Source organism: Stegodyphus dumicola, chromosome 3 (assembly GCF_044657685.1).
Source record: "Stegodyphus dumicola isolate Sdum_Otavi_A_Nest chromosome 3, ASM4465768v1".
Taxonomy (NCBI): Eukaryota; Metazoa; Arthropoda; class Arachnida; order Araneae; family Eresidae; genus Stegodyphus; species Stegodyphus dumicola.
The window spans coordinates 24495337-24517659 of record NC_140770.1 but is presented as its reverse complement, the minus strand read 5'-3'; the positions used below and the strand labels follow the sequence as shown (position 1 = coordinate 24517659).

Sequence of the window (22323 nt, the reverse complement as noted above, 5' to 3'; positions counted from 1 at the left end):
GAGGAAATATGTCATGTAATTGCTATTAGTTTGGATTGCTAATTTGACATTGGGAATGAGATTGTAAACACGTCTCACTGTAAAGGCTTGATCCCAACGTTCTTGCCATATTCTTAGGAGTCAATGGAATGTCCCACTCTTTAGGTCAGAGACTGGCCTAAGGATCGGGACTTCTCGCAAAGTGGATGAATCCACTGCTTCTTTTGCGACAACATCTGCTCTCTCATTTCCTTCTATTCCCGTATGAGCGGGCACACAGGTAAGTGAGGGTCTTTGCGAAGTAGGCATGTGGGTTAGAATGTCTCTAATGCTGCTGGCGATAGGGCTGCGAGAACGAATTTCAGCCATTCCTTGAGGCTGTATCTGTATAGATGATATTGGGCACTGTGAGATTATTCTTCAGGTGGAGAAGAGGTGCTTGATTGCTATGAGCTCCGCCTGAAAGACGCCTACTGTGATACCGAAGATCCCGGAGAAGGCATGGATGTTTGTAAGTAAATAATGTCTTTGCAGCATGGGGGCAATATAAATATATATTTCGAGCCGCTTCTAGTGTGTTTTGCTGGTAGGTGAGAGGCGTAATGGACACTCGGACCATTCCCTGGGTGCTCTCCCTCAAAATTGGATGGTAGTAGAAGTCCAACCTCCTTAAGATTCTGGCAACCATTCTTCCATGTTCATGGACAAGACAACAGCAACAACAAGCGGCAAAACTAAAATCAGAAATCTGGGTAAATATACATATGTGGATGAGTCAATTGATTTTGTTTTCAGAAACGTCTAAATGGTAAAACTATTATATGGGAAAAAAACTTCGATACAGAATTTTTGAGATAATACTTCCCAGGTTGTTGCCGCATATTAAAGACTCTGTAGAGCTTAGAAATCCTGACACACTAGAAAACGTTTCGAGTTAACTGTGATGAAAATTTAGGTGAAACTTTAAAAAGGCCTAAAGTCGAAAGAGATGAAACATTGTACGGACGAAAATGTTTAAGATCTTTTTCAGGAAAGAATTTTTCAACCTCTAAAGGCGATCGCCAAAAAAACCTTACGACTTCATCTTTACGTTCTTCAAACTGCGACTGAACAACTGGCTTCGCTAACTAGGAACACTGCAAGTATGAAAGATCGTGTACCCTTAGGAGGCAGAAAGGGCAGATTTGAAAGGGCACATTAGCTTAGTCAACGACATTTATCCTTCGCATAAGCTGATAACTGAACTTGCTGCAAACGCAGTATACCTCCCAAAGCCTCGCTGAGCCACCACCATTCTTTACTGTAGGAAGGAGACCGTATGCCCATCAATCTTCTAATATTCTCCGGGCATAAACCTGTTTTTGAATGAAAAACAATATGAATGCTGAATCATCAGTTCTTATTTCTATGGATCAACGTTCCACTTTTTTTATGTTCCTAGCACTACTGTAGTTGTAACACATGTATAGGGCTAAATTTAATTCTTAGCTAGTTCCAGACCAACTCCTGCCCTTCAAGTGTTACATTGAGTCTAACTTAGTGAGTTTTTACTACTATCTTAACTGCTTTCTGAAAACAAACAGACTCAATTATTAACTTAAATTTATTTTACCTCACCCCTTGAGAAAGGTTAAAATATAAATGTTACACAACAAATTCACCAGTTGCCCATAACCTTGCCTTTAAAATGTCTTGTAAGAACAAAACCTTGTTACATTAATTCACAGTGGACTGCCACCAAGCACTCAAAATCTGAACTTCCCAACTAAATATCCATCGATATGCTAATTTCACGCAAGTCAGCGTCTGTGAGGAAAATGACAAGCTGGAAAGCAGGCAACTAACGCTAATCTAAACCCTTATACAGTTACGAACTTATTCCTCTGTAACAGCTTTCCACTTAAATCTGCATAATCTCTGGATTACGCGAGCCAGTGATAAAATGAAAGAATAGGAAAGATGTGAATTAAAATTAATTTCATTACTGAAATTCAAATATAATGCCATATATGTTACGTTACTTTACTCTACTAACAGAGTAGTTGGTCTACTTGTAGGTGGTGCTTATTAGCCTGTTTAAACCAGATGCATACTAGCAGTGTCGTGTAAAAGGAGTTTTTAATACAAGATCTGTCGAAGATATTCTGCTTATGAATTTTTTTACTATATTCTCTGCGTAGAAACTATATTCTGTAAATGCATATTAAGCTCAGCTAAGTAAAGGAAGTATTGTAATAACGAAAAATTTCGGGTATCATATTTCAGCAGAAATATTCATTTTTGACCATTCTCCAATCCATTTGGACGATTTTTTTGCGTGACGTCTGTACTTACTGGCAGAATAAAGGACTCTCTTTATCCAAAGCGGATTGTAAAATGGATTCAAAAGGCATTCAATGGGGATTTTTGTCGCGACGTCTGTATGTACATATGTACGTACGTATGTACGTACGTGTGTATGTATGTATGTATGTAACTCACATAATTCCAAAACAATTAGCCATTGGAAGTTGAAATTTTGTATACTAAACTGCTATAAAATCTAATTATGCACCTCTTCATTTTTATTGCAATCGACAGAAACACACGTATATACATATATACCCACCACTTTACCAAGCTTAAAAGTCCTCCTCAGTCTTTATTTTTGCAATCGTTGGTCGTAGTCGTATCCTTACAATTACAGAAGTGTTTTAAATGATGAAAACATTCCTGATTTTGGCAATGTCAATATATTTAGAAGCTTAATTTTCGACAAATAATGAAATGTAACATTTATTACTATCTCCCGATTCCTATACGTATATCTGGGAACGTTTCAAAGTTTTCTCGTTATGATAATTAACGAGAATTTAAAGAAGTGCAACAAACATTGGGCACCATTTTTGTTTCCTCGTACAACTCTGTCTTGCAGATATCGTTTGCCGTTTGCTTATTCCAGAATTTAGATAGATTTGAGTGGTAAGCACTTTCGCTATAAAGTTTAGCGCTTTAAGAGATTGGACTATGAAAATCTGTTGCGTTCTACTGACCTTTCGTTTGAAGAAAACGAACTTTTGTTAACTCTAATGCTGCGAAAACTTGAAATCGGAGTTAGATCCGGGTTTGGGGTAAGTGTGCGTTTGAAACTCTGTCGCGGTCTAGTCAATCTTATAGTCTCTAGCCAAATTCGATTTAATTTGCTGAATTGATATCCATCCTGAAAAGAGGCTTCGCGTTCAAACCTGGTTCAGGTTAACTGATAAATTTGTGTATATATAAAGTACTGAGTATATGAGGAAGTATAAACTAAAAGTGTTTTACCTCTGTGTTTGTTCGTTTGGTGGTTAGATATTCTGGTGATAATAATTCACTTCACAGAGCTGATGTAACTCCTTATTGATAATCTACTCATGTAGCTGAGTTATTTGGACCCCACAGCAGGTGTCACAAAGTCACTAAGAGTAATATGTTATTGATATTGTACTCGTGTAACTAAGTTATCTGGAACGCACAGCAGGGGTTACGAAGTCACTACGAGTAACACGTCATTGATATTCTACTCAAGTAGCTGAGTTATTTGGAAACCACAGTAGGTGTCACAAAGTCACTACGAGTAACACGTCATTGATATGCTACTCAAGTAGCTGAGTTATTTGGAACCCATAGCAGGAGTTTCAAAGTCCCTGCTAGCAACAACTTATTGATATTGTACTCATGTACCTGAGTTATTTGGAACCCACAGCAGGTGCTACAAAGTCACTACGAATAACACGTCATTGATATTCTACTCAAGTAGCTGAATTATTTGGAACCCATAGCAGGTGTTACAAAGTCGCAGCAGTAACACCTTATTGATATTGTACTCATGTAGCTGAGTTATTTGGAACCCACGGCAGGTGTTAAAAAGTCACTGCGAGTAACACGTTATTGGTGTTGTATTCATGTAGCTGAGTTATTTGGAATCCACAGTAGGTGTTACAAAGTCACTACGACTAACACGTTATTGATATTCTAATCAAGTAGCTAAGTTATTTGTAACCCATAGCAGGAGTTGCAAAGGCGCTGTGAGTAACACCTTATTGGTGTTATAGTCATAGCTGAGTTATTTGGAACTCACAGCAGGTGTTACAAAGTCACTATGAGTAGCACGTTATTGATATTGTACGCATGTAATTGAGTTATTTGGAACCTACGTCAGGTGTTACAAAGTCACTACGAACTACATTTTACAGGTCGTAGTTTAAATTATCAATTTTGCAATTGATAATAGGACAATAATTGTATATTTTTAACAAATTATGGTTATTTTTAGGTTACTGCGTAATGGATACAGTTAAATTTAACTTTGTGAAAAGTAATGTTTTCATTATTTTGTACGATCACTGAGCATATCATATTTACTTGCATATTTCTTCTGCTAGCTTTCTTAAGCATATATAATAGAAATTACTGATTTAAGGAAGCAAAGTACACATTACTGATAGATAATAAAATATATTTTGTATGCAAACGCACTATGGCAGACAAAGTAATAACTGTAACTGACCTTATGAAATAAAAAATGGAGTAATATTACTACATCTAATAATATGGGCTTTATAATCTCGCTTTGGAGTATTAAGTTCTTCCTTTAACCTCTTTTGTCAGAAATATTTTCTAAGCCGCGTAGTTTTTCTCTTTCATTTCTGTTCAATTAGTTAAAATTAGTAATCTAAGGGGACAAAATAAGCTGGTAAATGAGGTATTTATATTTTTTATTTTATTCGATAACCAGCCACTTTCGCAGCCAGCCGCATAAAATAGTTATTTTAAAAAAAAGAAAAATTACATAAGGATTTTAAGGAATTTAGTTAATATTAATAAAAGTGAAAAGCTGAGTTTATTGATTTTTAAATCCCTTAGTTTGTTAATTAATAGCAGATTAAATTTGAAAGAAAAGTTACGCTTTGTTGAATGGCAACAAATTGGCGCTTGGAAAATAAAAATATTTTATTCCAGACAATAGCAACACATTTCTTTCAAATCGCTATGTTTATTGATTAAATCTGAAATAAAACGCTAATCTAACGCTTTGCCAAAATGCAGCATATTTCTTTTAAACTGTTGAGTTTTCTGGTTAAACTAGTAAGCCCTCGATTCTTTAACGAATCGAATAAGTGAACGAGTGACACTCATTGCGATGTGAATTTCATCGGAATCAGCATGGCAGAGTTGAAAAATAGAGAATAACTCCAGTTTTGAAGAGTTGTATATACATTTAGAGACTTGCCGATAAGACTGAAAGAAGATTAAACGAAACTAAATAATGTTACGAATTTCGCACATATACGGATAATTTTAGTGAATGATATGTGAAATTGTTGTATTTTTCTGTGTAACGTATAAGGTATTTCTCCCGTCTTCTTAGCATGCCTCTGTGGTGTAGTAGTCAGCATACTCGACGCGTATTCGAGAGATCCATGGAGTTCCGGCGACGACATTGCTGATTTTTCATGTCTCGTACTTTCAAAAAATACCGGTGCTACTTTGGTAGACGGTTGCACGGATTTTGGCGATTTTTTGGCGATTTTCCTTTGGCGAGTAATACAACTTATGGTAAACCCATTGCTGGATAATTTATTTATGATAACCGATACTTTGTCATTTTATTTAAAAAATAATGCGTTTTATTGTGCATAAATTCCGTGTTTAAAATATTATTTGTGGCTTTTAAATATTAAAAATCAATTTAATTTTGCATTTTTATTTGAAATAAAAATTTTATTGCTTATCATATTTTATGAAATTTTATGTTGTGGATGATGTAATCAATGACGTCACCTTACTTTAAAAGTATTTCGTTTTAATATGTATAAATTTAATCTAATGTTTTAAACAGTACTTATGGCTCTTAAATATTAAAATACAATTTAATTTTGCATTTTTTTAAAAAATGATTTTATTATGTATGAATTTTTAAATAATTTCAATTCTAGCCGTGATGTAATAAGCTCTCTGATAGGTTATAGAATATTTGTGCTTTAACGAGCTGTAATCAGCTCCCTGATTGGTTACTGACAATTTGTGCATTTCCGCGCCGTTTTAAAATTTAATTTATATCTTCGAATTCCTTCAAAGATGTTATCTAAATTATGATTCTGATTTTTTTTGTGGTACTTATCAATAAAAAACAGGTTAAACACTCAACACAAAAAATGTAAGTACATATTTTTCTTTTATTTTATAATTGTATACTTCAATTTTTGTTAAAAAAATTAATACACTATTTTCAGAAATTGCTGAGATAATTATTGTCCATATGTTTTAATGTTAATTATAATCTATATAACGTATTTTAAAGTATTTGAATTTAATAATATTCTAATTCTTTTAAATGTTGGTATTATGGTTTTTAATTCGATATTCAATTTCAGTAATATTTTAATCTAATTAAACGTTGGCCCAATGTTTTTATAGTGGTGTTTTTATTCTCTTCTTTGCTATATGAAAGTAATAATAACCTTACTTTAGTATTTTATACTCATAGTAAATGTATTTATTTACACTTGCCTGCCATCTTAAAAAACGACATTTTCAACAAAGAATTAATCCATTACTTTTAACGATATTTATTTATTTATTTACTATGCGTAAAAACAGCGTTTTTCAAGATGGCTGACGTTTGTAAAAATCGCGCCAACAATTGTGCCAACGTAAATCGCCAAAAATCCGTGCAACCGTCTACCAAAGTAGCACCAAAATACCTAATATCTCTACAAACGTACGTAACATGAAAATTTAAAGGGACGATGCTCTGTCGGAAAGGTAACAATACAGAGGCAGGTCTATGAAACACTAAGTAAATGGCTGTATAAATAATTTGGCGGAATACGCCTGATTTGCAGCGGTTTTGGCAACTAATTTTTCTCGTCAAAGTTTACGAGAAATCGCCAAATATAGCCGAACTTGGCGACATTTTGGTCCAGTCCTTGTATCACCGGAATAGATATCTTGATTGAATAATTTTAATTGATTTCATATGTAACTGTAACTTCATGCGTTTTCCAGTACTTTCGGCGTCAGTATGAAAACTACATAAGAGCGGAGAAAGCATGTGCTCTCAGTTTTTAAGTTGTAAGCTGTTAGTTTAGCGTAAGTTCCGAGTACTGATATATCTCCGGGTTAGCTTCGCTCTTTAGTTGAGCTTTGCATTGCTTCGTGTTTAACGTTCTTAGTAGTTTGAAAGGCAACTACCATTGAACTCTGTGATACTGTGAACACCTGTACAAGTATTTCTGTGTAACATTCCAGAACTCTGAAGTGTTTCTTTTGATAAAATAAATTTCATCAACCTATCATCGAACCAGTATGCATTCAATCTGTTTACTAACCCGTACGCACGCAACAATAATATTGAATAAAGATTAAAATAAGGTGGATCAACTATTTACAACATAATTCAAAATTTGCGTAACAATGATCAGTAAAGTTACCAAAACAAATCAATTCAAGAAAATTATTGGAAACCTTTACTGTACACAATGCCTCCAGTAAAAACATTGTTAAACTTTTCTAATAATGCCTGAAACGTAATAATAAATTGCTCCTAATGCAATGTTAAAGAAACACTCTCCAGCTGATGCGAGAAACGCACCGCATGAAGACAGAAAAAAAAATATGGACGCTCTTTCCCGTTGCGGAAGGACAGGAGGGAACACGTTTTTTTTCCTTTGACTCTTTAAGAACATCGGAGTGCGTCCACGTGACACACAATTTTTTCTTTTCGCCTTTTCTATTATAATCTTTGAAACATAAATATTTTACGTTTTGCAGGGTAGCAGCACTTCGCTTTTTAAATGGCCCAATTTCTTAATAAAACATTCATCAAGTTAGTCTAAAATAAGAAATCTAAAATGCAAATTAATTAAGGCTTCAAGGTGCACATGTAAGATTGAAGGATTACGTGTGTTAAAAATTTGTAGGTGCCAACCTTTTTTTTTATTTATATATATATATATATATATGGAAAAAAATGGAAAAAAAGTTTGGCACCTACAAATGGCAACACATCTCTAAATTTTTTTTATCTTACTCAGCCCTCTCTCTCTCTCTCTCTCTATATATATATATATATATAATGTTTTCAGTTATTCCAACACATCGTGGGCGAATGGTGAGGCTATTCCATTACACGTTCTGGCAGATGGTTGACGAAGCTATAATGATTGAAGCACGGAGAAAGATGACGACTCAGGACTTTTCACTTTTAACAGCATATCTTTATTTTATTTTAGAGCAGTATTCAGTAATTGAATTATTAGATACGACTGTCTTTAATACGTTATAACATTCTAACAAAGAAAGAGGAGCCTAGCGGAGGACTTAGCAGAACGAAGGCGAGAAGGCATCTGTGTAGGAGAACTTATGACGCAGCATTTATATGAGGAGGTTATGTAATAGGTGCGAATGTTCTAGAAGGTAATGGTCTAAGGGGAGATGCTGAATTGCAGAAAATTAATTAAAGGTTGCTGGTTCGCAAAGAGCAAAACCATCGTATTTTTTTCAAACTGTTGCCACAAAATGTTAGAGTCCTGCATTATATTTGAAGAAATTAATAATGAAAAATCTGCATAAATGTATGTATATTTCTCGTATTGTGATAAAACAACGGTACATAGAGTCATCGAATTTTGAATAACGTAATCCTCCAACGAATATGAGCATGTGGAAGACCAAATTTGAAATTTGAAATTTGTTTATTGATCGATTTCCTATTTTTTAAAACTTTGACGAATTTTTGATTAACAAACTCAAGGATTTCAAAGCGAGCAATGGCAACGTTGTGCAGAAAAAACATTTTTATCTCCAGCGCGTGAGTCTCTGTATCGGAAATTCTAAAGATATGCTCGTTTTAAAACTATTTTGCGATATTGCTGTTGCACTGGATCTTATGGTTTAAGTGCGAGGAACATGATATTTAATAAAGAAAGGTAACACACAAAATGTTAAAAAACGCCCCTTTGGACGTAATTTAAAATTTGAAACATTTCAGATTTTTTTTTTTTTCAGTTTTAATTCCATTTTTATTTCCAGCTGATATTTGTGGCCACCATCACTTGGCACTCTAGTCGTGCCTTTCCACAGAAAGTTTACATTTTTGATATTGTTGGGATAGAAAGCAAGCCAGCGAAATTACATCTTAGCACAGTAGAGAGCAAAAAGCTGAAGTGCGTAGTTATGAAGGATGGAAGCACGCGAAGAGAAAAGTTTTGGTTTACAATTCGGTGATTGGTCAAGAGGCATCTGCATTAGCGGTTACGTAAGATCGCATGATTAATTTGAATGACGCAATGCAGAGAAGTTATTACGATTTTAGAATAAAGAGGAAGAATTAATGTTTTATAGTTTAATCTATAATTTTGATTCATATATTTTTATCTTACATATATATATGGGGGGTGAGTAAGATAAAAAAAATATGTAAAACAGCTTTATAATTCAATTTAACAATAGGCTTTTAATTCCTAATTTTTTATTTTAGCATTTTCCCTCTGTATTCTAAAAACTGCAATAACTCCCCCCGAACTGCGTCATTTCTAGATCAATCTATGATACATGGCTTGCGTTACGCTGATGACGTAGCTGATTGGGAATTTGGCCTCAATATTTTGAAAACTGAAACTTTTCTCACTTAAACCAAAATCTTCCTCCTGGCGATCTTCCATTGGATATATGCGTTCTTAGCTTCTACCTTTGTTGCCGCTTGGATTTTATTTCTATAGTACTACAATCAAAAATGTAAATGTTCTTGAATAGGCACGATTAGAGTGCCAAGCGAATTGTGGCCACAGATGTCAATTTAAATAAAAATGGATTTTAAAGCGCCTCATCTGACAAGTTTCCTATTCATTATGGTTTAGCATTCTATGTAATCAAATTTCTTCCTCTTCAGTAAAGATCTACTACGTGCTTCGCCATCGGCATTTATACTACTTCTAAATTTGCTGTATTCCTACGTCTCAGTGTTCCTAATGAGTACATCTAAATTTATTTTCCTCATTGTTGCTTAATTTTTTATTTTCTCTCCTTGTTCTAAAAATAGTAATCTCTTTCTGCACTGTGTTATTTCGAGACTAATCCATGCCATATAACACTGATGACGTAAATTTGAATATAGCAATAATAATTTTACAGAAGTATTAACTATCCAATCAAATGCATTTAGAACCAAAACTAACTCATTCTGAATTACGATTTTATCCTGAACACAACTGCACTAGCTTTCTACACTTCGGCCTAGCTGAACTGCTGCTTGCTGCTCCTTCTTACTGCAAAGCTATCAAAACTATAAGCGTTTCGAAATAGGCTCATGTAGTGTGGCAAGTTGTTTATGGCCGCAACATGTTTTTTGATACAAAGGTAAATATTTTATCTGCCTCGGAAGCGAAGTTCTTCTCATTATGTTATCAACATTCTACGCAATCAAAATTCTTGTTGTTCATTACGGATTCTAAATTCTACGCTGTCTACGTTCTGCGTCATCAATATTTCTACAATACCATGACTTCTAAGTCTATTGCTATATCACAATGAATGAAATGCTATAGTTCTCCATCTACGTCAGCGACAGATTCTACGCCAACAGTATTGCTAAGTCTTGTAAAAAACGAGCAGCATGCAGAGGTCCGACTAGGCCTAAGTGTAGAAAGCAAACGCCGTTGCGTTGAGGATGAAATCTTTAGAGAATTCACAATGAATTAGTTTTCGTTCTCGATGTATTTGAATACATAATTAATACAACTGTATTAGTTATTATTGGCTGTTTGAGCTTTAGTTCCCTGTACATCATCAATGTTATGCCAGTGTCATATGCAGAGCCGGATTTAGACTTGATAATTCCCTAAGCTTTTTGAGTTATGGGGCCTTTTATAAGTCTTTTATACTGTAATTTAATACTATATTTATCCTATATTTTAATTTTGGGGGCCCCAAAAAAGTTAGAGTCCTAAGCTATAGCGTCTGTAGCTTATACATAAATCCTGCACTGATCGTATGACACAGATTAGTCTCAAAATGACGCAATGCTGAATTAGAGATTACTATTTTTAGAATAGAGAGAAGAAATACCAAATTAAATATTAAGATCTCTTGCTAATTTAAATCATAATTTATCTTTTATATATTTTTATATTACACATACAGATTTTTTATTATTTAATAATACTGGTAATTGATGACATTTGTAAAAAGTATGTTTTACAGTGTTTATGTAATTTAAATGCTGCAAAAACATTATATATGAAAATCAACGTAATTAGTATAATTAACAATATGAAACTGACAATTTTAAAAACCTTGATATTATTAGTATAAGTTATCTTTAAAGCTATATACCGCGTATCTTTGCTAACTGATTATATGCCGCCTTGAAATACCTTCAGGATTACTTACAAGCGATATTCTGGCGCATATATATTTTACCTTCTATTATGCCACCCAGACGTGTAGTGGCTAGGCCAGCCTACTGCGGTAGCGAAAGGCCCGGGTTCGAATCTCGGAGAAAGCATGGATGTTTGTAAATGCATAGTGTCTTTGTGGCATGGGGCACTCTAATATATATATGAGGAGCCAAAACCACCTCTCGTGAGGTTCGATGGGAGACCCTTGGAACAACTCTCCAGGAGGATGTCCTACAAAATTCGAATTCGAATTCGAATTCGATGTTGGAAGCAGCAGGTCCAACCTCTTTGAGGCTCCGTCAACCATTTTAAAAACCATTCTTCTATTCTTTCAAAAATTAATGTCATCCATTCTTCCATAAAAGGAGATAATCCATAATAGACAAGACAATAACAACCTTCTGTAGCTATTGTAGCATCCTAAGACTGGCTTATGAGTCCATGTTCGCTATAGGAAGCATTCAGTGAAGAGTCACGAATAAAGAAATTTTGTTTCCTATACGAGTGTATCATTCAGAAATATTCTTTTCACCGGCTTTACAGTGGATGTTAAGATTGCAATCCAAAGCATTCTTTTTTGAAAATATCTCAGAAATTTGGAACCAGTTTATCGTATCTATCAAATTTCTCGGAATTTAAAATGACCGAAAATTCAGAAGGTAAAAATTGTAAAACGATCTTTTTCAACTGGTGTTATAATTAAAGGCATCGGAAGAGTCTCTACTTACGTACTCGTACCCATTACGTCACACTTTGAAACACTCACGTGACATAACGTCGAATTATTCGGGTAATTTCACAAGGCAACTCGTCGCAATTGAGTCAACTCAACAACAGAGCAACACTGCCTTCCTCGTTTTGAGCCTGCCCTGGAAAACAAAAAAAAACCTGAGTCTTCGTATGAATTTCGAAGTAATTTATGAATTTAAAGCGTTATAATGGGTTTCCTAATGGGCGCCCTGAATTATTTTTCTCACTTGTTTACCGCTAAAAGAAGGAAAAGAATTCCTGCGTTCAGGATCTGGTTTCCTTTTCTGATCGGGAGTCATTAGAAGTTCGTGTTTTTTAATTACCTTAACAAAGTGCCGATAGGTGTTGAGGGAGCAGAGTGGGGGCGAAAGAATATAATCTCTAAAAGACAGCCCGTTCCCTGGGTAATGTGATACGACGCTTGGCTGGCGCTCACACTTTCTCTCTGCCTTTAATTGGCCTCTGCGTTAATGCGCGTAATGACTTAAGTAAGGCTTTTGGGTCGTGATATCATGCGAGCCTCGAATCCCGTCTTTAATGAAGCGCGACGCTGGGAGACGCTTTTATCGCGACCCGCAGGCCCGCCCGGGCCCGAAGCTGCGACAGTTTTCGAAGTAGTTTTTATTCTATTTTTAATTCGAGTGAGCCATTTTTATTTATTTTTTTTAGAAAGGAATATTAGAAATGGTTAGGGATTCAGTTCATAAAAGTTTTTCATCTGAAGCACGATAAGCATTTTTGTACAAAAGAACTCAAATGTAGTTTTAAAAAAAATTGTTCGATGTTGAGTAGAAATAAAAGAATTGCTTTATTGAATTTTAATGCTCGCTCGTTGTAAAACTCATTTCAGCTTCTGAAAAAATCTGATGTGTACACCACATGACTTCTTTGCCTGGAATATTAAATTACACGCATTTTTTCCTGCATTTCGTTTAAACTTATTTTCTCCAATTTCATTAGAGATATATTTCTCACTCAATTAATTCAGTTCTCACTTAACGGCAAGGAAAAAATACATAAAAATTCAAAATGTCTTCATTGAAAATTGAAAGATAAAAAAACGCAAAACACCAAATACAGTTAAAATAATTTTTACAATTAAAATTAGAGTTTCTACGCAAAAACAAGCAATTCGGCCAACGGGCAAGAATGTAGGTTTTTGGTGCACAAAACTGAAAGTTTACTTTTGGTCTCACTCGGTAAAAAGACGCCGAAGGTGCAGAAAGACTTAATTCACAATTCTGCTATGTTTCAAACGTGAACAAATATAGTTGCTATGGTAAAAAAAAAATAGGTTTAACCGCACTTAAATAACTTTTAAATTGTTGATAATTCTATAAATATTTCATCATGCAGATTAACTAAAGACATAAAAACCTGAACCAGAAGATAAGAATAACATAATTCAATCCCTTTTAAAGTAAAAAATGCACTATTTAGCAACATATAAGAATAAAAAACTGAGCTAACTGATCCGAGGAACAGAGTGGATATATATATTTACAAAATTTCAAAATACAAGAGTTATATACACCTATATACAAAATTTCAACGTTCTGAGATTACTCGTTTTTGACTTATGTGAGATACATATATACGTAAGTACGTACAGATGCCATGAAAAAAATCTTTTCTGAATCCATTTTAAATCCGTTTTGTGAAAAACGAGTCCTTTATTCCGTCCTTACGTGCAGATGTCACGCAAAAAATCGTTAAATTGCATTCCATAGTGGTCAAAATGGGTATTTTCGTTTAAATATGATACCCAGAATTTTTCGTGATTTCAATGTTTCCTTTACTTTGTACAAAGAAGTAAAAAGAGCCCATAGTTCTGCATTTCTTTCCATGTGTTCTATATTTTTCCCATTGAGAAAACTGTAATAATTTCCTTCGTATTTACCTTTCAAATAAATGACAAAAGCTAGTACGTTTTTCCAGTTAAATTTTGGAGGGAAATATAATATTGAAATAAATAATCGTCAGTAGGCGAGATAAGGGCTAATTATAAAAAGAATTGAAAAAATTTCTATCTTTAAATATGTTTACTATTAAAATGTCTATTTTAAATGTATTACGATTATAACTGCTGCTTTTTATAGCATAACTGTTTCTTCATCATATTCCCAAAACAAACATTCGGCAATTTAGTTGAATTTAATAGAAAAAAAAATATTTTATCAAAACTCTTCGTCTGCTAGCATTAGCCCTCAACTTGTCTTCATCAGCATTTCAGATGCCTCAAAAAAATGATAGATTATTTCGTGTTACACACCTAACGCTTGCTCACATTTTACAAATTCAACATTGCAGGCATTCGTCTTCAGCAGAATATTTATAAACGTCTTAACTTTTGTGTTTCAGAATCTGTATCAGAATTCAAAATATTCTTCTTCATCCATTATCTTTTCGTTTTCTTTTTGGATTTTTTGTTTTTCTTTAAACTTTCTCCTTTCCTTTCTTTTACCATTTCGTTCGTTTTTCATTTCTAAACAAGTGCTTCTTCCTATTTTCAACAGTGCTTTTATTCAGTGTGTCAATTAGAATGATATATTTCGCTTTTTCCGAGGTGAAGTCTTAGGTAGAGGTTTAATCTTTGAGCGTGAAAAATCGATTTTTATGTTCTGAGGAAAAAAAAATCATTTTCATGTTAATATTTAAAGAATAGTCTAAATACATGAATCAAAATCTCGGGGCAAGTTTTACGGTGTTGCAGATTGCCTCGAGACTTTGCTGCAGCTTGCCTCATCGCATGGTTTTTGGGCATTTTTGTTGACTGATAAAATATAATGCGATTAGTAAGCAAAATTAAGGCAGCATTTTAAAACTTAAATACAGACCAAATAATTGTATAACTGAATTTAACATATATATAAATTGTTATACATACCGTTATATGCAAGTTAGATAACATATATAGCAGAACAAAAGTGCATTAACAACTAACAAAATTCAGCCTTAGATTATAAATGATATGAAATAGAAAGCTCAATGCATTTTGAGAGACAAATTAGCGTCGTTTCTCCTCTTCGCATAAAGATTAGTCTGCTCTTAATTCTTTTTCATAGTTGCATTAAGTATAACATATAAACAGTCAGATAGCAAAAACAAAGGGAAGAGTGTAGTTTCTGGAAACATACTTGAAACAGACTTTTAACTTCAGATGCCAGATTTGAAATATGCTGAAAGTTTAAGGACTTAATGCAATTTTATCCGAAGAAAATTTGAAATAGTAACCGAGTGACCAACAATTACCATCAATGTAGTACTTATTGGGCTCTGAATTTTTTTTTTAATTTTAATAAAATATTATAGCATTTTATACATGTTGCTTTCAAATAATATTTAGAGCGCTATTTCAAATAATATTTAGCTTCAAGAGAGCTGTTACAAATTTCTCAAGAATTAAACCCACTGTAAGATCATTAAGCTCTGAATCTCTAACTTTAGCACTAAAAGAGAAGTATTTTTAAATTGCTTTTACTGCTGATTTTGTTCGAAATACCTTCATTTAGACTTAGGCTATAATGTTGAAGAAAATGTAAATTGAAAATTAGATATGCTCTTCATTTAATTGAAAATTACATAAAACTTGCTTAAGTACACTGAAAGCGATGATCGTGAGTCTACGAATACTAATCATACGCTTCCATTTATCATGCATTGTCTTAGCAAACAGTTTTACTACTATAACTAGCGTGAAAGCTCGCCAGACGAGCGAACTGCTGCCAAAATAAAATGTACGTGTTCTATGTAACCCTGAAAGAAAAAGGAATTCACAGAAACATTGCAATATGAATGAAATCACTTCATTCTTTTCAAGTAAAAACCAATTCGTAAATAATTTTTTGTTGCCAAACCAGGAAACAAAAACGTTTGACACTTCAGGTTAATACGTATGGCTCATAATTTAATTTTAATCTAGTAAAACTTCTTTTTAAAATCAATAAAAGAATTAACGTGGCAATTACATATCGTGACAATTATCCTAACCTGAAAAAAAAGGTTGACAACAGCAGCTATTTATTTAAAATGCAGACATTGGCGAAACCTTTTCGACAAACAGTGACGTCACATGCTTTCTTCAACGTCAGAATATGATGGCATATAATAATAATTTTGTAAACCTTACACATTTTTATTAATAAACTCTACGATCTGAAAGCGAGCAGTTGTAAAACTTTTCGAAATAGAGCATATTTTTTTATCTCTAACGAGCGAGACTGTTGCCACTCAGAAATATGAGGACGAAAATTAGCGTTTTCGGAGTTTTTAATTAATATCTCTTCTGATTATAGTCGTACGAAAATCAAAATGGTTTCCCAAGAAGTTTTGGAATCTAGGGATACCTGTTTCGAAACTCCACTGCCCGCTGTTCTAGACACGATGACGTCATTAACAAACAAACACACAGAGAGACGTGCACAGATTTTAATAGTATAGATTCAATCTTATACTTGGCTTAACTGTTTTAATTCATTCAACTTCAGAAAATTTAGTAATTAATTCTTCTCATTTCAGGTGCTTGGGCTCTTCGTTTGAAAGCTCTTCAAGTGCCGGAGTCCATCGTTGTAGGGGATGTGGCAAGGCTGGTCTGCGTCTTTGACGAGGAGCAGGACGATCTGTACTCGGTCAAGTGGTACAAAGACGAAGTGGAGTTCTTCCGCTTTCTTCCGAACGACAGACCCGCTAATCAGTTCTTCGAAATTGGGGATGTTGACGTGGACGTGAGTGGCACATCTCGTTTCCTCTTCCCGCTTTTCTTTTTCTTTATTCATTCGCTAAATACCACCCCTTCAACAACCGTTTCAGCAACATCCGGTTCCGAGTGATTATTTTTCTCATGCATATGCAAAAGTGTAAGAACTCTTAAGACATTTGTTTTGAGATTTGCTCACAAAAGAAACAATTCAATAATTCAGTTTAAAATATACTGTACATCTACGATGTTCTAAGACTAATTTTAACACATTCTAGCAAATCTAGCAAGCTATAGTTAACAGCATTTATTACTATCGCATCTCTACTTGTTTTTGCTAAACTATCATCTGCTTACGGAAAGAATTTTCTATGCAGTAATTACTTGTTTTGAACCAGTGAAAAGCAGTCCAAAAAGATTCGAAAGCTAAAGCAAAATGTTGCGCAAATGCCTAACATAAATCCTCATTTTTAAAGAGCGTTGTGTCTGTAGATGAAACTTATAATTCTGCTTAAGATCCTTAGACAAAATAGCTATTGTCTACTTCGGTGGCAAAAGATTCATCATGGCCAGAGAACCTTTGCACTTAACATTCTCGGATAAAGACAATCTTGATGACTGTTTCTGACTGAAAAATAATTCATAAAGAATTTATTTCTGAAGACAGAGGGCATTTTATATTAGTATAATGGACAGATTTCGGAAGAGAATTCACTGATTTAGGCCTAAAACACTCAATGGAATAACTGGTTTCTGATGCCGTCAAGGCGCCATCACATAATTCGATTCTAGTCAGCCAGTTTGTAGCAAGAACCATTCTCCATGATAAACAAATGTGGCACCTGCAAACGATTTATTCTTCCCTAAAGTTCGTTATTTTGATACCACTGAAAAGATTCGAAAAAGCACAACGAGAAGTTTAAATAGTATTCTAAAAAAAAAACTTCTGCGAAGGAAAAAAGTACTTGCATGAATGTGCCAAGAGTTGTCTAGACATGCAAGAATCGATATCGTAAAGGCTGTAAAAACACGTTGATTATGTTGTTTTCTTTCAGTTCCTATTTTATATGAACTTAATTCTGAACCTTTGTAGGCGTCTACTGTGTATATACAATATTTTCATTTGTATCAGAAAGCAAAAAATAGTTTTGTGACTTGCTATTTTTAATCAACATTCTACTTCATGATGCAGTAAATATCTCGAACTTGCAAACATCTTATGTGCCGATTCTTATGTAAATGTTAAACAGTAGGTATTATTCTATTTCATAAAATGAGAGATATCATTAACACACATCGTAATTAGAGGCATTACTATCATAAAACCTTGCAAAAGTATTAAATTTGATACAAGCAGTAATGGCTAGATTATAAAGAAACTGCATTGGCTGGTTAAAACGTATTAAGACCATTTCTATTTTCTATGCAGATAAAAGCTTAGCGATCCTGTGCTGGGTTTAGTGAACTTCACACATTAACCCGTTAATTGTGCATTTGGAAAGTTATGATCTTCAGTATTTGATTACAGCGAGCGAAAAAGGATGAGGAAAGCGTCTCGCATAAAATATAGCACAAGTGTAATTTCGATTTCAAAAGAACGTTAACTAATATATTTTAATATTGTGGTGCATTTGCATGCATATGGTGATTCAACCTTAACAATGATTCAAAATTTCAGTGGTAGAGCCATCTAGTCTATTCTGGCAAGCCAAACTGTCGCAGTTATGGATATAAACATTGTTAATTTATATGCAGTTGAAGATCATGCAGATGACCTAAAAACTGCCTTACCGAATCCTGGAAAAGGACGGATGTTTGTAAGCGTATAATCTCTGCACGGCAAGGGGGCACTCAAAATGTGCGATGAGTCGAAAGTCCTTTCGAGAGCTTGTGGTAGAGAAAGAGTGGTGGGAAGTTCTCTGCACCACCTTTCGAGAAATTATCCGTCAAAACTGGGCGAAAGTCTGAGAGTTAGCAAAGTTCAGCAATACTTCAATCAGTTCTGGTACTGCAGAGGTATACCTGACTTCTGCCTGTACTTGCTGTAATTTGAAGCTAAAGTTCTGCAATAACGAGTTTTCACTTCGTCTTAAACAACCCACAAAAACCACAGAAAGTTAAAATAACGTCTTAAACTGAGCATAAAGCCAAAACTTACGATGCAGACGAATCTTCAGCCACTTGGGGAGGTTTAAATTAACAAATTTCAGTTCAAACGCATTCAGAGACTAGACAAAACACTAGGTAATTTAAGTTAGCTCAGTTATTTTACCGGGCGTGTTTAAAGCATCAGCTAGCGAGAATGTTAAAGCTGGTCTATAACTTTTACTTCCTTAAACGGTAGGGCAAAGAAATGAATATCCTTCTGCAGTGGTAAGCAGTCACAGTAAAAACTGGTCTGAAATATTTTTTCGTCAGCTTCAAATAAAGTTACTTTTCCTGCCTGACGCTGCATTTCCCTTCTTTGCGAAGGAGAAGCCTATTCTATTCAACCTGAACTCTGCGGCGTTGCAACCCAAACAGCTTCTAAAGCATCCGAAGAACAGACGACAGCTTTGTTCTTTTATAGAACCTTTAACACCTTGAAGTTGTAAGTTTCTGTAGTTACTTCTTTTGTAGCACTGACTGCTGGCGGTCGCTTAGTATTTAATTCTAGCGCTCGGGCTAATCATATGTTAAACGTTTGGGGACACCGAGTATATTCGGGGTAATCACTATGTGGTGGTTTTCTCATCGCGAAATAAATCGGGTGCATCAGGGAGTAGATTAAGAAGATCTAGCGTAAAATACTAACAGCAAGATGCGATTGCCAAAATCTCTGCTCTAAATACACAGAAAGCTCATTTGCATTGAGGTAAGTACAGTGAGGATACAGTAACATAAACAGTAAGGATTTAAATCATAATAACTGATTAATTAACATACGATAATTTAGAACCCCTTTGCATGGAGGCACGAGGAAGGACTGGATTTGCTCAAAGAACAGTAGTGTTTGCTTCAGGGCAATCATCGGAGGACACTCGGGTCTTCAGGGCACTCGGGTGCATCAGGGAGAGGATTAAGAAGATCTAGCGTAAAATACTAACAGCAAGATGCGATTGCCAAAATCTCTGCTCTAAATACACAGAAAGCTCATTTGCATTGAGGTAAGTACAGTAAGGATACAGTAACATAAACAGTAAGGATTTAAATCATAATAACTGATTAATTAACATACGATAATTTACAACCCATTTGCATGGAGGCTCGAGGAAGGACTGGATTTGCTCAAGGAACAGTAGTGTTTGCTTCAGGGCAATGCCCATTTGCATTGTTGCTGTTGCGTGACACTTGCAACACTACTTAAAAATGGGGGAGCTGGAGAATACATATAAAGCTGACATTTTTCCATGCAATTGCTGGACATTCTCAACGTTGAAAGAATTTCTCTTTAGATAAGTAAAATAAAAACGCCTTTCGCACAGTAGAAGTCAAAATCTTTTCCTCTGAAACGCCCATGTATACCAATTTTTGTTGGAAGGGATTTATTTCCCTATGCCATGTAGAAGGCTGCAGCTTTAATAATAACCTATTTAAGTAAAGAGATTAATTCTCTCATGGGAATTGGGTGGTTTTCACCCGCTTTGTGCAGTTTCTCCTTAGGACAGGTTTTCAGCTGCCAGCATCAATAGCTAAAAGCTAACGCTTAAGCATTAGTTAAAGGTTAACGCTTAAGTAGAGGAAAGGTGGGAGGATTAAATAAGGGAGCTACTTTTTGTCGCTTCAAAAGAATGACTGTCATGTTATTTAACAACTTCCGGAACCAGTGAGCCATGCACTAATATGACAGGGAAAAGCGCCAGGTAGAAAATGGACGCAGGCGTTCGGGCAACTTGCAGATGTCTGAATGCACGGGTGTTTCGGACGACGCCTCTGTGGAGGAAGTAGAGGGATGTCACAAAACACTCTATTTCATATTTTTATAGGGTTCCTAAAATGCGGCAAAAAACTGTAATGCATTGCGGAAGATTATGCTTCGAAACATAAAAAATCTAGGATTCGTTGAATCATTTGATTCTGAATAAAGTAATTAGGCTTGAAACTTTTCATTCAACATTCGTAATATTGTTACGAATTTCTGTACATAGATAGATAAATTTAGTGCAACTATATGTGCAATTGTTGTACTTTTCTGTGTAATGTAACGCAAAAGTCAAGCTATGCCGGAAAAGTACGAATACGGGGGCAAGTCAATTTAACATTGAGTAAATACAGGGGTTGGACAAAAATATGGAAACACCTTTAAAAAAACATGTTTCTTTGCTCAATATGGTGTAGGAAACCCGTTGGCATCCAAAAAAGCTTGCAGTCTTCTCGGAATGGATAAATACAGTTCCTGTATGTTTGCCAAGGGAATATTATACCATTCTTCCTGCAAAACGGTGGCAAGTTCAGATAACGATGTTGGCGGTGGATAACAAGAACGCACTTTCCGTTCCAATGTAGACCACAAAGGTTCGATAATATTCAGGTCTGGTGAATGTGGTGGCCAGGGGAGATGGGACAACTCATCCTCGTGCTCAGAAAACCAGTCCTGGACAATGTGAGCTGTGTGAACAAGGGCTTTGTCGTCTTGGAAGACACCATCACCATCGGGGAACAAAGTTTGTACCATGGGATGAACTTGATCGGCCAAAATGTTCACATAAGTCTTGGCAGTCATGTGCCCTGACACAGTTATCATGGGGCTAGCAGAGAACCACGATATGGCTGCCCAAACCATAACAGAACCCCCGCCATGTTTCACTCTTGGCAACAAGCAGTCTGTATTATAGGCTTGAGATGGAGTTCTCCAGACGTAAACTCGGCCAGAAGTGGGAAACAATGCGAAAGAAGACTCGTCAGACCATATTACTCGCTTCCACTGCTCTATACTCCAGGCTTTATGACTTAAACACCACCTTTTCCTGTTACGGGCATTAGCATCACTGATGAGTGGCTTCTCAATTGCAGCACGACCAGCAATTCCCTGTTTATGAAGCTCCCTTCTAATTGTTTTGGTACTCACAGGGTTCGGTAACACAACATTCATTTCAGCAGTAACTTTTGCAGCAGTGGTCTTCTTATTTTTCGTCACAATTGCCCTTAAGGATCGTCTGTCACGATCACTCAGGACGCACTTTCGTCCGCGCTGTGATTTAGCAGATGATGTTTTTCCGCTTTTCAAATATGCGAAATAAATCTTCGATACAGTACCTCTTGAAACACGAAACACTTCGTCTACCTTGCTTACGGAAGCACCTACCATACGTGACCTAACAATTTGCCCACGTTCGAAGTCTGTTAACTCTGACATAATGCAATGACAACCTCACATAACAGTACTCCGACAACAACTGAACTGTTTAGCACATTTACGAAGTTGTATAGGTGGCGTCAGTAGTCAAAAACGCCAGCGCCACCTACACATTTCATTAAAATCAATCTTTCTTTTCAAAC

General features: G+C 35.2%; 1 protein-coding gene across 1 annotated transcript in view; it reads left to right on the top strand.

Moving 5' to 3' along the window:
- LOC118202669 (uncharacterized) overlaps positions 1-22323 on the top strand; it is a 665482-nt gene that overhangs the window by 530315 nt on the left and 112844 nt on the right. The window contains exon 2 of the mRNA XM_085812650.1: positions 16668-16873. Coding sequence (XP_085668776.1) covers positions 16668-16873 — 206 coding nt within the window. The remainder of the gene's footprint in view (positions 1-16667; positions 16874-22323) is intronic.